The 18,006-nt window shown below is 39.3% G+C and overlaps 1 protein-coding gene across 1 annotated transcript in view; it reads left to right on the top strand.

Moving 5' to 3' along the window:
- The window catches only part of LOC126183534 (dolichyl-diphosphooligosaccharide--protein glycosyltransferase subunit 1), a 103,902-nt gene extending 102,039 nt beyond the window's left edge, over positions 1-1,863 (top strand). Inside the window, exon 10 of the mRNA XM_049925602.1 lies at positions 1,571-1,863. Coding sequence (XP_049781559.1) covers positions 1,571-1,730 — 160 coding nt within the window. The 3' untranslated portion in view covers positions 1,731-1,863. The remainder of the gene's footprint in view (positions 1-1,570) is intronic.
- Positions 1,864-18,006: the final 16,143 nt, after the last annotated feature.

Here is an 18,006-nt window from a genome sequence, read left to right as displayed (position 1 = left end):
TCTTGCAACAGGAAAATTATGTATTTTTCCAACAGCATAATGCTCACCCAAGACTACCCGTGAAACTCGATGTGCAACAGCTTCCCTGGCCAACACAATCTCCAGACTTGTCTCCAGTGGAGCATGTGTGGGATGTGATGGAGCAGAAGTGACTCCTGTGACTCATCAATCAACAATTCTTACAGAACTAAGGTTATCCAGTCGTATAGTGATCAGGTTTCGCAGGCATGGAAAAATGCATCCCAGGACAGTATTCACTGTCTGTATGATTGACTGGATGCCAGAGTTAGTGCCTGCATTCCTGCTGCTACAGGCTGCATCACTTGCTTGTATGGGTGTTTCAGTATGGGTTGATACCCGGTACCTCAGAACTGCTTGTGCTGTTGATCTGTAAATGTAATCATTTCATATACTCCATATGCATTGTTGTAACAATAAATCTTTACTGATTTGGAAACCTCTAAGACGGTGTACTAATTTTTTTTCTGGCAGTGTACTTCTGTGAAGTGAAGTGTTTTTAAAATGTGTAAACAAATGTGTGGCTTGAGTGACGTGACATGTCATGACAAAATGAACTAATGAATGTTTGTTGACCTCAAAAGGGTAAAAATGTTCTTCCTTGTTTGTTCAGTAAGTTTATCGCTGTTTGTTCCACCATTTTTCATATATTTTATGAGCTTGAGTCATAAAATACAAAACATAACATCTAACTTTCTCATAAAAGAAACATGGGTATCATCTCTCTCGAGCTTGTGTAAATTAGGTATTAGACATTTTGTACCTGAAGATGACTCACAGGTTCCAAAGTGGATCACATAATTCAATAAAACATAAAAAATATTGTGACTGAAGGCATTGTTGTTCAAACTTCTCATGTATTTCTGTATAAATAAGACTGAAGGATGGTAAATAAACCTTCAGTTATCATCAAAACTTCTGGTAACTTGTAACACTTTGTTTTAGTGATTTGATCATGATACTGTAGATTTCTACCTTTGAAGAACCTGTGTCTTATATAAGGTACTTTCTTCTGTTAAAATGCACGTGATTGGACACTCTGGTTTTTTTTTATGTAGACAACTCCTTTATTTTGCCCATAACTGCTGTGATGGCTTAGGGAAAAGACAGGTAGAGACCCATGTTTTGTTATTTTTTTACTTTCCTTTAGGCTGCCTTTGATAGCATTCATCATCTTCAGTGATTGGACTGTGTCATTCACATCAGCAACCACAGAATGTCATATGCCAGTTGTAGAGTTTCATATATCAATCAGACATTTGAAAAGAAAATGCACACTATAAGTCAATATAATGTCCTGTTACAGAGCACAGCAATGCTGGAAACTATATTCAACAATAAAATCTCTAGCAGTGGGTCAAACCGTCGACAGGAGAAAGTGAAGATCATGGGCAGTAGAATGTGAATATTTATAGTCATTATTTTAGGAATATTTGCACTGAGTTTTGAATCTCTGTTTGTTGTAATTTGTGATGTCAAGCTTGTATAAGAAATTGTTCATTTGCAATGGAAGGAAAAAAAATTAGTAACAACTCGTGTTTATATTTTACAGGCAATTGAAGGAGCTTTATTCACAGCATCAGAGCCTCTATGTTGATAAAGTGATTCCTGGAAAATCAACCAGAGCTCAGATTGATACAGAAAATCAGATTAATAAGAAGAAAGAAGAATGCATTGAAAAAATAAATGCTATTGTTAAATCTCTTCAGTGAGAACTTACATATACCTGTGAGACTTGAAAAAGACTGTTTAGCATTTAAATGAAAAAGGGATTTACTTTGTTTCAAGAGAGGTTTCTGTTGAATGGGAACCACTCTAAAGAAAAATATAGGTAATTGAGAAAGACTTTGTGTAATTTTTTTGTCAGAATGTTGTATTTCGCTCAGGTATTTGCCTTCATTGTGCAATGTGGACTTTTTTACATTAATTTTCATGTATAGTGGTTTACATTTCTGTTTTGGGCAGTTGTAGCCTGGCAAAGTTTGTGCTTGGAAGGAAAATGATGTATTTTGGAAATACCTGAGTTGTAGTTTGCACCAGGTATATTTGTTCCAAATTCTTTGGTATTCCTTCTCTGGTAAAGGGAATAATACAGAGTGAAATAGGTTGTACATGGTGTTTAATTTTTTCCCGAATACAGGAATAACTCCATCTGATTAATTCCAAAGCTCACTGTTAGCCCCTTCACCAGGCTTACACTTTCATCGGTTAGGCTCTATCTGGGATGTTCCACTGTTTTGTATATGTTTGTATAACTGCACAAAGAGAGTATAGATATGTAAGGGGACTCGAGTGTGATAATATATAAGTGATAAGATTATCTTTTTCCTTTTTTAAAATGGTATTTAATGTGGAAGATTTGCTTTCGTGTTCAGTCACATTGGCATTGCACTCCTCCAACATGAACTATTCACAGTACAGCCATTCTGCTTCACATCTCTGACTCCTTAGTTGTACCATATTAAATTAATCTGTAAGAATCTGATCACTAAATTTGTTTGTAATGGCACTGAGTGAACAGTATATATTTACACTAGTAGTTATGTATAATTACACACAGATTTGATGTGCTCTAGACTTTTACTCAATGGTACACAAATTTGGGGAGGAGGGATAAGAAACAAACAGAATACACTCAGAGAAATGAAAGTATCATTTATTCAATCTCTAAAATACACTGAGATAGCTTTTGTGGTATCTGACATCCTATCTGTGGCCCTCTACACTTACTTTTGGTGACTGGTTTAACAACTGTAGCCTTACCCTAGTAATTACTTTTGGCAGTGACGTGCAGAACAAGTGGAGCATAGTAATATAGCCAGCCCACAAGGAGTGATATGCAACTGTTATGCAACACAACCTGTTACTATATTTACTCATGGCATGGTAACAGGGGGCACTACATAAACCTAATTGTTGTTGATGCAAGAGGGGAAGCTGGCTCACCATTAACATTGATGGAAAGATGTCATCATCCCTATTGTAAGCTAAATGTCAAAAGATACTTTAATACTACTATAGCTCATGAAGGATCAAAAGATGAGTTTAAAGTGTGATTTGAAGGCCACAGAATTTTCTTGAAAGTCCTGAGATTAAAATATATCAAGTTTGTGCTTCTGGCAAAGAGCTGTTCAAGAGTCAGAAAACATGTGAGGAAAGGTAAGCACACTCATGTCACATACCTGAAATAACCATAGATATTGGTAAGTATTTCACTTATCTGAAAGATATGTCTGCCAGATGATATGTTCTGAGCACCTTACTGTGTGCATACTGGTTGAGAATATTGGAGACATGTCTGGATTCTATGGGCAATCACAGTCCCTCCTCCCCCTGTACTTATTAACAAAATTGTACTTCCAACTTTCGTGAGAATGGTCATTCAATAAGAAGAGAGGTGTGTGTGTGTGTGTGTGTGTGTGTGTGTGTGTGGCACAGAGGAATGTGAATAGCCCACTGTGTGCATGCCCTCAGAAATGGACAATCTGACGTGTGGGCCACAGACAATTTTGGGGTAGTGTAATGTGACACTGTGCTTATCCTGAGCGCAGCTGTGATACCAGTGGCCACTACAAGTTCTGACATCATCTCACTCATATGACTTGTCACTTTCTTCCTTGCACCAGGAAGTGCTCTCAGCATCACAACAGCTATGCCTGCTTCAGTTGCTCATAAAACTGGTAACAAACTGTACTACTATGGGTTACAGTCTCTTATAATTTTTTTTCTTCTGTGAATATTTCTGTCACAGTCTCCTTGTATTTGTGCTCTTTGGTAGAGTATGCAAGCAACACAAAACCATTGAAACACAAATATATGTGGTGGGTAAAAACACCAAATTTTATACGCTTTTTATGTTGTGTTCACACAGTGAAAAAGGTGGTGGTTTGATTACGTTACACAATACACGTAAGGAAAGATAAGCGCACTTACGTCACATACCTGCAATAACCATAGATTTTGGTAAGTACTTCACTTACCTGAAAGCTATGGTCTGCCAGATGATTTGTTAGTTCCGAACACCCTATTGTGTGGAAACTGATTGAGAATACTGGAAATATGCCCGGGTTTTACTTACAAACACAGTTCCTCCTCCTTCTGGACTTTTAACAAAATCTTACTTCCGACCTTTGCAAAAATGCTCATTCAGTAAGAAGAGAAGACAAAATTATGTCTGGGAAATTTGATCTGCCATTTCTTAACAACTCTGTTGAAAATATGACAGATCGAGAACTTCCAAAATCTGAACACGGTTTCACAAATGTTCTTCCAGATATTGAGGGTCCATCAAAACATTTTGTTTTTTCAATCCCACATTCACTGGAAATGAGCAATCTTCCGCCACTATAAGCTGAATTGAGAGATGGCATGCAGTGTAATGGTGAAGTGAAAAGTCCCTACCAAGCGAAATTTGTCTCAGGGGTTGATTTAGTGGTGTCAGAATAGGAGTTAAACATGAGAGGATGCAAATTAGCCATTTCATGTCTTCCCCCCCCCCCCCCCCCCCCCAATACTTTTTTAAGCTTAGTGGGTGCTATAGTGAATGATTTCATCCATGTTCATAACCAACAATCAAATTAGTAGGCAGTGGAAATATAATTCTGCTCATACTTAAAAAAGGCACAATTGCAAGATACTGTTTAAAGTAATGCTGACAGATTCCGTGGACTGAGGGAACACCAAAGACACCTCTTGTCCATTCACTTTCCCCCATCCTGATCATTCACACCTCCCTCTCTCCTTTTCTTGTGGTGCTGTCTTATTGGTGATGTACACAACTTCATACACAAAATGGAAGTTAGTTTGATGCTCAATTTACCTGTGGCATTGTGAACTACAAATGCCACGTACATGGTGCTAAATTGCTCATCACAATCAGTGATGGCTGAGTTTGTGTTTAGTGAATTGTGGACCAGTTAGCACCCAATAGGGTGGACGACTATTGACACAAAACAATAGGTAATGTATTACACATTCTTTGCTCTGTGTGAGTGAATATTTCATTCCGTATTTGTTAGCATGACTAGCTGAGTAATCGATGTCACCTGGGTAGTGTGTGTGTGTGTGTGTGTGTGTGTGTGTGTGTGTGTGTGTGTGTGTGTTCCAAGCTTCTATTAGTCCATACCCCACAATATTATTATTATTATTTTTGCCTGATAGTAGTATGTGTACCAAATTCAGTTGAAATTGATCAAGGGGTTTAAGAGGAGCTTTTTGCCCATGGCTTTGCCCACATATGCCCATCTCACATATATTTAAATATATCTACACGTAGCTCACTTGTAACTCTAGTGATTTTTGTCCTTTAGTTTGTTTCATGCGACTCAATGTTTATGACGTCACATATCCTGAACTATGTGTTGTATAGTGTTATTATTTCATTGGTACATTTAGCGGTATATGTGGGTACAATCTGTAAAATATGTTCCGAATAGATTTAGTAGCAAAGAAGTAACAAATTTAAACATCATGCATGATGCAACAGTTTTACTGCATGAACAGCAAAAATGTAGTAAGCGATAAAAATTTTTCCTTTCACCTTTTTGTGGGATTTTCAGTGAGAAAAAGGTTTCGCATTTAAGATTATGTATAACGTGTGTTGCAAGTTACTAAGTGCTCTCATTCTCAAATAATGGGTGAGTAGAATCTGGTTATTTGCAAGTCTTGGGCTACACATCTTTTTTCACTCCCATCCCTGCCCGTTTCAGAGGTAGGAGGTTCTTGCTCCTACAGTGATTCATTCTGCACATTTAGTGATATGTGTACAAAGTTTGGTTGAAATCCATCCAGTGGTTTAGGAGGTGAGTTATATTTGAAGGAATGTACAAGTAAATAAAAAGTCAAACTTGGCAACTTGTATGTGCTAACATGGAACTTTAGGTGCACTCTACTAACAAAGCAGGGTAGTTTAACCTTGAAAAATTATTGAAAAGAAATCTGAAATAATCTCATTAGACAGTGTTGCCTGTTCCGGCAATTTGTTCACACAACCCTGTTGTGCAACTTCCAGTGAATATTGGCTCTGCAGCAAAAGTGTTCATTATCCTGGAACAGTGTGTTTGTGTTCCCAGTTCTGTATGAACTCTTAAGATAGCCATCTCCATCTGAAGCAACCTGGACTCGCATTCGGGAGGACGACGGCTCAATCCCGTCTCCGGCCATCCTGATTTAGGTTTTCCGTGATTTCCCTAAATCGCTTCAGGCAAATGCCGGGATGATTCCTTTAAAAGGGCATGGCCGATTTCCTTCCCCGTCCTTCCCTCACCCGAGCTTGTGCTCCGTCTCTAATGACCTCGTTGTCGACGGGATGTTAAACACTAATCTCCTCCTCCTCCTCCTCCTGAAGCAACGATTGACTCAAGACAAGTCTAGGAGACCTTTGGTGATACAATCCTATATTTTCAAGACCCCATTGCTCCAGCTTTACAAGTACTTGGTGTAAAAATAATTGCTTGAGCACACTCAGTGTCAGTGTTTGCCTGTCCACCTGCACCTGTAACAAAGTAAGATGGCACCTGTTGTGGAGTAGTGATAATTAATAGTAAGAGTCCCATCCAATGCACTAAAGTACTTCAGTAGGAAGATAGATTTTTAAAAAATGTTTATACAAGACAGTACATTCTTCTCCAGGGAAGGGAAAGATTTCTACAAGAGGGGTAACTGGACATCATAGTTTACAGGTTGTCTTGGTGGCAGTGAGGAGTCTGTTGTGGACCTTATAATTAGCAATATACAGCCAGGTACTTCAGTAACTCCTCTACTAGTTGTTGAGAGATCCTCTGCTCAGTGTGAAAAATTCCTTTCCTTGTCCTTTGTGATATGGCATGATGCTGAATCCTAACCATGGTCATGACTGATATCCTTGTGCTTTCCTCGTTGTGTGATGCATAATCCAAATTATACAACACACAATAAACAAGGACAGAATAGTACTGTTAACATCACAGCACATTGATATGGAGGTTATTAGCCAGCTGGAGTAATTTTTGACACAAGAAATAGACTTAGCATTTGTTTCCATGGAAACTTTCGGAGTTTTGATTTTTGGGCAGTTGTTGACCTACATTAATCTGAACTCTTACCCTAATTTATCGTTGTGAGGATTTCTAGAGAATTTGCAAGGAATCAGTTGGAAGTGGTGCAGTGTATGTTAGTAGTGTTCCTTTTCCAGTCTAGAGATCAGACCTTGGAATCTTTCTAAATGCAATAAAATTGTACATGGCTTATATGTGAGGAATTGTACAACTGATTAGTTAAGGAAATCTTTATTGATGAACCTGAACTAAGTCTTGATATGTAAGTGCTGTAACAATCTTATTGCACTCAGAAAAAGTCCAAGATCTGATCGCTAGACAGGAAAAGAAACACTGCTAATATACACTGCACTGCCTCCAACTGATTCCGTGTCAATTCTGCAGAAGTTCTTCTATGTCTATTCATGCACTCAACAAGTTTAGTGGTGGTAATTCCTAAATATAAATGTTGTACAGTGAATACATGTAAGTTAGTAACTGTAATACTTGATTCCACAGCCACTTATGTTAGATTTATCTGTGTCTGGAGGGAAGGGGGTAGTGGTGGCAAGTGGGCAGGTTTTACGGTGAGAAAGATCGCAGGTTAGAAATGTTGGGGTAGGGCTAATGTTACTATTGTTTTCTCAAGTTTATCTTCCTTTTAATGCAATTAATGCAATGGTCACATATAAAAGAAATCTATCTAAAACAAAAAAGGAAAATAAAAGTACAGCATCCTTTAAGAAAGCAGTCTCTAGTCATCCATACCATGATTATTACTAAGTAAACTGACAAATATTCTTGATCAAATCATGTGAATGAAAATAATAACTTATAAAACTCAAAAATAAAAGTAATACATATTGTATCTTTAAATTCTGAGATACTAATGATCCTAACCAAAAAGTCATTACTAAATGAAATGTGGAAACATCTGGAAGCAAGAAACGTAAGCCTCAAAGTACAACTGTAACAAAAGGAAAAAACTACAGATTAAGAGAGTGAAATTCAAAAATATGTCCAATTTAGCTAAAAGATAACCATACCTACCTATTCTACATCTGTACTCTGCAAGCAACTTTACAGTGTTTCGCGAATATGCAGTTATATAGATAGATACTGTTAATGTAACACTTGTTGTCCACACAAGATTATCAGCTTGAGAAAAGAAACTACCCTTTAATGAAATCATTAACGAACCACCTCTTCACCACTAACACATAGGCAACAGTGTGCAGTCAAAATCTTGTACTCTGGTACTCCAAATTCACAGATGTAGAAGTCACATAGACTTTCACGGAAAACTGATATAACACATGTCACCATCTTAAACTATCTGTTTGGTTTCACTTGATTTTTAAGGACTTAGCCTTCTTTCTCTTTAATTCCTCTCCACTTTCCTATCACCATCACATATTTGTTGCACATTTAAATCACTTAATGGATCAGTGAGCAAAGTTGTAAAAGCATGGGACCTAGTGCAGTGGTCATTTGAAAGCCCAACAGAGAGGATTTGAATCTTTATTTACAAAGCACCTGATGATAGAAATTTGCAGAAATGGGCTCATTGTGATAAAATGTAAACAATTTAGATAGCAGTATAGCTGGCTATTATTAAAAAATAATCATGTCATTAAAAGACATATTTTGCACTGTGGGCCCCAAAGAACAAAAGTTCATCATAATGTTTTTTTCATTTATATATATAATGTATTTTTATTTGGACCACCTCCAACTCCCTCTTTGCTGTGCAACAGATTCCAGCTCTGATTTCCGACTCATATATTGTCTACAACATTACCATGATACTTTCAAAAACTGAGCAAGTCTCACTAGTGCCTGAAACTATCCGTGGTCTCAGTATCATTCCACAACTAGAACTAAATCAACTTGTAAAGCTTAGCTCCCCTTTCATTCCATTCAGTTTCTGCTTTTCTTAAATTGTGCAACACCTTCTGCACTTGACAGATACTAACAGTTTTTTCAGCAAAACTCTCAATGTTTATGCAAAAAAATTTTCTCAACATCGCTATGTTTAGTTCTGAATCAGGTGAATATGTGTGTGTGTGGGGGGGGGGGGGGGGGGGGGGTTGAGGGTTATGCGAGCGCGCCGTACAGTGAATCTTAAAAGTGAGAGGTAGGAATTAATCCATTTCATATTTGGCTAAAATAAGTTTCATTCCTCTAATCATGTTAGGGAGGTTCACAGTGTAAAACCCTTTCATCAAATGACACTGAATTCACATCTTACAGCATGAATGACTGTTTATTTCTAATTTGAAGTAAATAACCGATAGTGCCTTAGTTTAAAATTCTGCTGTCATCTCTTTGGCGTCTTCTATTTTACCTTTTGTGTCATTATTGCATTAAAACTTGGGTGACGTGGCACCTCAATATTTCAAACTCATGTTTCAATGCTAGACTTTCCCGCAGATTTTGTCAGATTATTGTTTCATGTAATCATCAGAAATTCTATCATCTGTGTTTCCTGTTCCTTGTTACTTTCAGATGCCACTACCGAAAATGGGTGGTGCTCTCTGTTTCCTCTGTTGTTATTATTTATACTGCACAATACATTCAGAATATCAATCTGAAGCTTACCTATTTACCCTTACTTTTGTGCCGCATTCATAACCTGAAGTATTTTCCCACTTTATCTGTCCTGCCCTTACATCTCTTGCCTACCATCTCTCTCTCTCTCTCTCTCTCTCTCTCTCTCTCTCTCTCTCTCTCTCTCTCCTACCCCTCGCTACTGAGTGAGGTGGCACAGTGGTTAGCACTCTGGAATTGCATTCAGGAGGACAACAGTTCAAACCCGTGTCCAATAATCTTGATTTAGGTTTTCCATGATTTCCCTAAACTGCTTCAGGTAAATGCTGGGAAGGTTCCTTTAAAAGGGCATGGCTGACTTCCTTCCCCATCCTTCTGTCATCTGATGGGACCAATAACTTCGCTGTTTGGTCCCCTCCCCCAAATAAATCAACCTCCTTCCCTCCTCCCCCCCCCCCCAAAAACACACACACACACACACACACACACACACACACACACACACACACACATTGAAATAAAAGTCTTCGTGCAAGAGGCCCCCCCCCCCCCCCCCCCCACACACACACACACACACACACACACACACACACACACACACACACACACACTCGTACTAAACCTCCAGAAATGTCTCAGTTCAGCCATGAGTCCACAGATGGTGGTATAAGTGGCATAGAGTATAGCTGGCCACACTTTCCTGGTTGAGTTTTACGATAATTAAGCCAGCCTGTCCTTGAACTGACTTATTGAGCTGCCACATAGGAATTCTTCCTACCTGTTATGTGGAGATGCTCTTGTAGTTTTATGTCCCCTTGCAGAGCCATATCAGCTCTGTCGGACTCTGAAAGTGCAATACAGCTGTCTGTGTTTTAAGTAATGAAGCGGGAAGAAGTTTTTTTTTTTTTTGTGTAAATTATCTTAACATAGGATGCCATTGTGTTGTGTTTATTTAAGAAACACTGTAAAATGAACTTGTTCACACTGATTATTATCTAACTAGTAATGATTGGAAAGTATGGTCTACTGCATGACTAGTTCAAAAGAAATCCTATCAACGAATCCGACTATGGTGCACAGGCTGTAACTTGAGCGTACAATCAGTATAGTTCGTATAAGGTTGTTCAACCTCAGTTATGCCAAAGTTATTCATTTATTTATTAATTTCAACATTTCCTGGCTTCGTAAAATTACTGCACGATAGTATCTATGACCTGTAGACTCCTCCTAATATCTGAATGGCAAAGGGCAACTTTTGTCAGCAAATTTTTATTAATATCAGTTACTTGATTTGCGCCAGGAAGATGTGCTTCCCCAGGTATCTCTTTGCTGACATCATGAGCGATTTCTGCATCCGCACCTCATCCCACTGTTTCTGAAAGTACCAGATGACCAACTGCCTCTACTAGCTAGTGTGGGAACCTACCGTTCATTCCTTACTCCATAGTAGTGCTGAGACATTCACTTCACATACGTAAAATAGCAAAACTGGAAATAAACTAAAATGCATTCTTATCTGCAAGTAAGGGGTACCTTACATTGCGATACCTCCTACCTCCTCCTCCTGCCCGGTGTAGTGCAGCAACTCGATATGACATGGACTCAATGAGTTGTTAGAAGTCCCCTACGGAAATAGCTGCCTGTAATTGTAAAAGTGTTGCTGGTGCAGAATTTTGTGCACAAACAGACTTCCTGATTATGTCTCATAAATGTTCAGTGGGATTTATGTCAGGCGATCAGGGTGGATTTGTCATTCGCTGAAATTGGCAAGAATGTTCTTGAAACTAATTGCAAACATTTGTGACCCGGTGTCTTGTTGCATTGTCATCCATAAAAGTACCATACATGAATGTCTGTAGATGATCTCAACATAGCCGAACATAACCATTTCCAGCCAATGATAGGTTCAGTTGGACCAGAGGACCCAGTGCATTATGTAAACACAGCCTGCACAATTATGTAGCCACCACTAGCTTGCTTAATGCCTTGTTGACAACCTGGGTCCATGACTCTGTGGGGCCTACCCCACACTCAAACCCTACCATCAACTCTTAACAACTGAACTTGGGACCCCTCGAATGGGCTATTGTTTTCCAGGCATCTAGGGGCCAACTGATACAGTTGCAAGCCCAGGAGAGGCACTGCAGGCAATGTCATGCTTTTACCAGAGGCACTCACGTCAGTCATCTGCTGCCATAGCCCAATAATGCCAAATTTCAAGACACTGTCCTAACAGGTACATTTATCGTACATCCCACATTGATTTCTGCAGTTGTTTCACGTAGTGTTGCTTGTCTGTGAGCACTGACAACTCTGTACAAACACCACTGCTCTCAATCATTAAGCGAAGGCCCTCAGCCACTGTATTGTCAGTGGTGAGAGGTAATGCCTGAAATTTGGTACTCTCAGTGCACTCTTGCCGCAGTGGATCTCGGAATATTGAATTCCTTAACAATTTCTGAAACAGAATGTCCCAGGAATCTAGCTCCAATTGCCATTCCACATTCAAAATTTGTTAATTCCCGTCATGTGGTCATAATCACATCAGGAACTTTACACATGAATCACCTAAGTACAAATGACAGCTCTGCCAATGCACTATCCTTTTATACCTTGTATGCATGATACTACTGCTATCTGTGTACATGCATATCGCCATCCCATGACTTTTGTCACCACAGTGTATATACAGGGTGACAACTATTGAACTATACGAAATAATATCATCGTAATTTTTGAAAGGTTTGCGTTAGGATGTTCAAACTGCACAGTTGGCTGCTAGGCATGATGGGAATTAGTATGTGCTGTACAGTTTGGTTTAGTGTCGAAGCCATTGTTTCATTTGTATGGGTTCATCAGTGAGCAAAATTGGTGCATTTGGGGGACTGAGAATCCACATTTTGCACTCGAAAAGCCTCTTCACTCTCAACGGGTGACTGTGGCATGCAATGTCCAGTCACGGAATAATCGGTGCGATATTCCTTAATGGCATGGTTACTACCAAATAGTACGTGAAGGTTTTGGAAGGTGATTTCATCCCCATTACCCAAAGTGATTCGGATTTCAACAAGATGTGATTCTCGCAAGACGGAGCTCAACCCCATCGAAGCAGGAGAGTGTTTGATGTCCTGGAGGAGCCCTTTGGGGACCGCGTTCTGGCTCTGGGGTACATGCAACTCCTTCTTGTGGGGCTGTATTAAAGACAAGGCATACGGTGTTAAACCCAAAACCATTGCTGAGCTGAAAACAGCCATTCAGGAGGTCATCGGCAGCATCAATTTTCCGACACTTCAGTGGGCCATGCAGAATTTCGCTACTCATCTGCGCCACATCATACCAATGATGGCACACATATCAAACACGTCATGACCTAAATCTGAATATCTGTAGTGATGTTTACATGTTGAATAAACTGTGTGCACACCATAGTTTGTAACTAATTTACATTTTTTTTTTTCCCATGTAGTCCAATAATCGTCTCCTTGTATCTCTTTCCCACTTCTGTCTCTTCCTCTAATATATTTTACTTTCTCTTCTCCATTTTTATTATTTGAATCAATTTGGCTAACATCTCTTGAATATTTAGCTGGCTTTTTCCCCATTTTAGTTGTTTCCTTTGCTACCATCCAAAACTGCACTGAAACAGAACAGGTATAAAATCTCTCTGCTACTTGTTTTTAGATTTCCTCTGTAACCTGGTGAACCCCAATACATACTCCAGTAGTCCACAGCACTTTCGAGAAACAGTATTATTGACGGACCCAAACCAATTTTTGACACTGTTGCAAGTGTCATCCTCAGTTTGACCTGTGAGACTGTGTTAAAATAGGCAACAGAAGGGAATTATCCGACTTGTCATGTCTGAATCTGCCGAGATTTGTTTGCGCTCATACTTAACGTCAGTTAAAATCCATATACTAAATTTCAGTAGCCAATGTAAATTGGAAGCTACCTAAAAATCGTTGTCGTAAAAAAAATACTGTAGCCTATGTTCGTCCGAACATTCACCAGGGAATTGTAAAAACTGGAAGGAAATCGGTAATGTACTTTTCGAGATTTTTAAGAAAGAATTGTCTTCATATACTACTATAGATTTAAATAGTGCAGACATGTAGCTAACACTTGCTAGTACAGACTGCAAATCCACTTACAGCGAAAAACGTTTATACCCATGAAGAATCTTAAGAGTTATTGTGCGATGTTTTATTATCAGTTATCTCCGAAAGAAATGTGAACTCAAATTCGTTATAGAAGTGGTAAGAAATACGTGTTAGTAATGAAAAGAAAGAAATTCCATTTGTTCGTTCTGAGCCTGAAATACCTAAGTGGAAAATCGAAGTTGCAGAACGTCGTTAGAGTCGATTGTATAGTATATTTTACTATTCAAGAGGAGAATTAACGTTTTTCCAGCTGGTAATATTAAACTCGTTGTGTAGTGTCTCTGTATGTCTGTGAAGAACACTATCGGCGCCAACGTTCCCACAGCGTACGTAATTTTGTACACGTAGACAAGTTACTCTTGTGGTGGAGAAGCAGCTACCGACTCCGACGGTTGCCTTTAAAATTCTTGAAATATAAGAGAAAGAAAACTTCTATAGGATCTTCTCGAACTGGAACGCTGCCATTCGCATTTGGTCATTCGATGGTTGTCTGCGAGGGAAATGAGTTATTTTTATCAGAAAAAGCTTTCTCTATGCTTTGACCGTGTGATAAAAGCAGGTTCTACCGTAAACAGCGATTACCAATGGTTAGAAGTCCTATACAAGCTTGCAGTGCATAATAGTTCCTCACAGAATCCTTTGATAACAATTAAATACGCGCAATTACCTTTTAAATGCAACAGACTGTATTCTGGCCGTTACTAAACTCCACATTAACATTACATACTGCTTGTGAATCTCAAAACCACAAGTTATATAATATGTCGGCTAACAATGACTGTTTCATTGTACACACGTCCTCTCGTTATCCTGCCTCGTAACAAAGTCCCGTCACATTGCCATTTACTTTTCTTTGCTCGCCATGGAGCAACGCAATGTGAAGGAGTAAATGTTGCGCTCGCACGAGTGAAACACACCAACTCTCGAGATATATATATATATATATATATATATATATATATATATATATATATATATATATATATATATATATATATTCACTTTGAACTGATAACAATAGGGAGGTCGTTGAACAGATTTCTTCAGCTAGCACGGGTCAAGGGATATTACATGCCCCCCCCCCCCCCCCCCCCCCCCCCCCGTAGGAGCGAAACTTTGCATCTTTTCGGGAACCCACTCTGTACTGGCTGTATGCAACCGTCTATACTCCAGGTTGGACTACGTATACCAAACACCGTTGACAATAGGCGATTGGTAGGGCTGTGGCCTTTTTAGATTTCGGACCTCCCCATCTGGGCAAAGCCTCCACGAGAAACCATAGAAAACCGGGAGTGAGGTCAGCCAACCTGGTTTCCGAAACGCATTTCGCATTTTAGTAGTTTTAACTGAAATTTCTTAATTTAAAATACAGTCTTCTTGTTCAGTTTTTTCACAGTTAGATATTTCAGAGAAGCTGGGTGACGTCGGTCGATCTCGCATGGAAGCTGGGCACTGCAGGACGGGCTGGTCTCGAATGATGAATCTCTCCCCACGACTGCTACCGGGATGCGTAGTCGATGTATCGGGATCGGGTTGTCTCTGGTGGTGGACATGAAACAGAATGACCAGTCTGAGCCTTCTGACCCCTTACTCTGAATTTCTTCTCGCCCCTGAAATTGTTAGTAGATTGGCATGCTACCATGTTTCTGCGCTGGCATGATAGATTCGGATCGAGTTTTTCTTTGTTCATTTTTCACCATTCTTTCACAATTATATCACTTTTGTTAAATGTCACTGTTTTTATAGCCTATTTCCATCGAATTACACCGTGGATCAGTCTCAACACGATATGAATTCTCATAATGTTCCTAATTATAGTGCATTGTTTGTATCCTATCAACAGTCACCGGTTGTCCATGGGCACACACAATTACACTGCACTTATAGTTCGATAACTTTATACATAATTTAATCAGTCATATATTCCCGTATTTACAATGTGATATTACTTTGCTTGCTTCACTGGAAGTCCATTTGCTCAAGTAATACAAACATTTGACCACTAATACATGGTAATTTCTCGCTAGCATCCGAATCTAAAATAGCTTGGCCACCGTTAGTTTACCTTTTCATCCTTTTACATGACACTGAAAATTTGGTTATATAGCAAAGGTCCACCTAATTGTAGTAAAGCCAACCACAAGATGACATGCACACCCCTGCTCTTTGTTGTCTAGTATCCCCAGAAAAATTAATCTGCCTTAGCATACTTCTCAGAAGGTTGCATGAAGTTTGGTAAGTTCCTATGGGACCAAACTGCTGAGGTCATCGGTCCCTAGACTTACACACTACTTAATCGAACTTCAAGTAACTTTCTCTAAGGACAACACAAACATCCATGCCCAAGGGAGGACTCGAACCTCCGACGGGAGGAGCCGCGCGAACTATGGCAAAGGCACCTAGACTGCACAGCTACCACGCGCGGCTCAAAATATTTGCTTCTAGAAAGTACTGACACTATCACTCATAAACTACATTACTCTTTAAACTTAATTGAGAACATGAACACATACAAAATTAAAATTCATTCTGGAAATAAACACAAAAGTTATTCATATATACATAAAAGTATACAATCAGCATCAGCTCTCCTTCAGTGATTCTGCTGAAAATAAACATCAATACACTTACTTATCTAATTAAACCTACCTACACCTAAAAACTCAATGAAATAAAATCTCCTTAATATATACAATCTTTACTAGAGGCTGGACTAATGACGAGGATAGAGTCCCTTCACCTTTCCCATCACTGGTTAGGCCAACAGCTATGCCCCAGGATGTGGAATCATTATTTCAAACGGTCAAACAAATAATAATTGCCATTTCTTGTTCCTCTTCTTCAATAAAGATGCCTGTGGATGAGTGCGCAAAAACACACTATAAGTTTGTACTTTCTTTAACTTATTGTCATATTTTACCTTTCTCCGTCCGGCCGTTCAGGCCATGTTCACTAAAGCCAGCTTATCTTTTCTTCCCAAGTCGGCTTATCATGTGGTACATTTGGTAGACTGTTCACCTATTCATTCCTTTCTTCCTTTTGAAACCTCGATTCCTCCGGTTTAGGTACAACTAACAGCTGGGCTAACCGATGGTTCTATCAGGTCCCAGTTTATCATCCTGTTTATTTCTTCACTCACAGATTTTTTCAATCTCCACGGAATTGGATATGATTTATTACTATGCTTCTCATGAGAAAACAACTCCAAATGGTACGTATATCCCTTAATAATTTCTGGCCTTTCTTCAAAAACCTGGATATATTTCTCCAAAAGATCTACCAACTTATAATTTTGTTCGTTTTCCAATCCATCAGCTTCCTTTGCCTTTTCTTCCACTTGTTCTGCTATCCCGATTATCTTGCTTTCCTTTACCTCTTCTGTACGTTTACATCTCATTTCTTTTCTAATGAGCTTAATACTATGCCCAGGACAGTAATTTCCAATGCTCCTTTCTTCCCTGATCAGATCAACTTGTGCCATTTCTCAATTATCACAAAAACTGATTTACAGGACGAGAAGTCTATTTTTAAGTCCTTCTCCCTCATAATCTCTAATCCGATGATACAATCATATGGTTCAAATGACTCGGAGCACTATGGGACTTAACTTCTGAGGTCATCAGTCCCCTAAAACTGAGAACTACTTAAACCTAGCTAACCTACGGACATCACACACATCCATGCCCGAGGCAGGATTCGAACCTGCGACCGTAGCAGCAGCGCGGTTCCAGACTGTAGCACCAGAACCGCTCGGCCACTCCGGCCGGCGATGATACAGTCTTCTAATAATTTTTGAATTACTAGGAACACGCATCTTCTAAGCTGTATTTCCTATTCTTACATCTAGCGAAGTTTGTATCCGGACTGGTTGCGAACGGGTACCTAAGGCTCCAATGATCTTACAGTTCCGAATCGGCAACGTCGGTAACTCTGTCTCCTGGGAGAACCGTTTAAATAAGTTGTTGGAGATCGCATTTATCGAGGCTATGGTATTCAAGATTACTCTGATAGGTATGTCTAATATTTCTTCACGGATCGCTGATATTGGCACTTTATTAGAAATGTGTTCCCCAGGATTTACGTCTTCCGTTAACTATTCAATGATCCTCATTTCATCATCGTATCTAAAACTGTTGACAGGTGATTACCTGCCCCACATTACTCTTATCAACAGAACCTCTGGGGCGTAATCCGGTCTGATTCAGTTTAAATTTCTCGGTCTAGCCGGTCCGTTGTCATCAGTTGCTTCGACTATGACCGGTGCT

The sequence above is a fragment of the Schistocerca cancellata genome, chromosome 4 (genome assembly GCF_023864275.1).
Source record: "Schistocerca cancellata isolate TAMUIC-IGC-003103 chromosome 4, iqSchCanc2.1, whole genome shotgun sequence".
Classification (NCBI taxonomy): domain Eukaryota; kingdom Metazoa; phylum Arthropoda; class Insecta; order Orthoptera; family Acrididae; genus Schistocerca; species Schistocerca cancellata.
The sequence above is the reverse complement of the archived record's forward strand: the minus strand, read 5'-3'. Positions and strand labels throughout refer to the sequence as shown.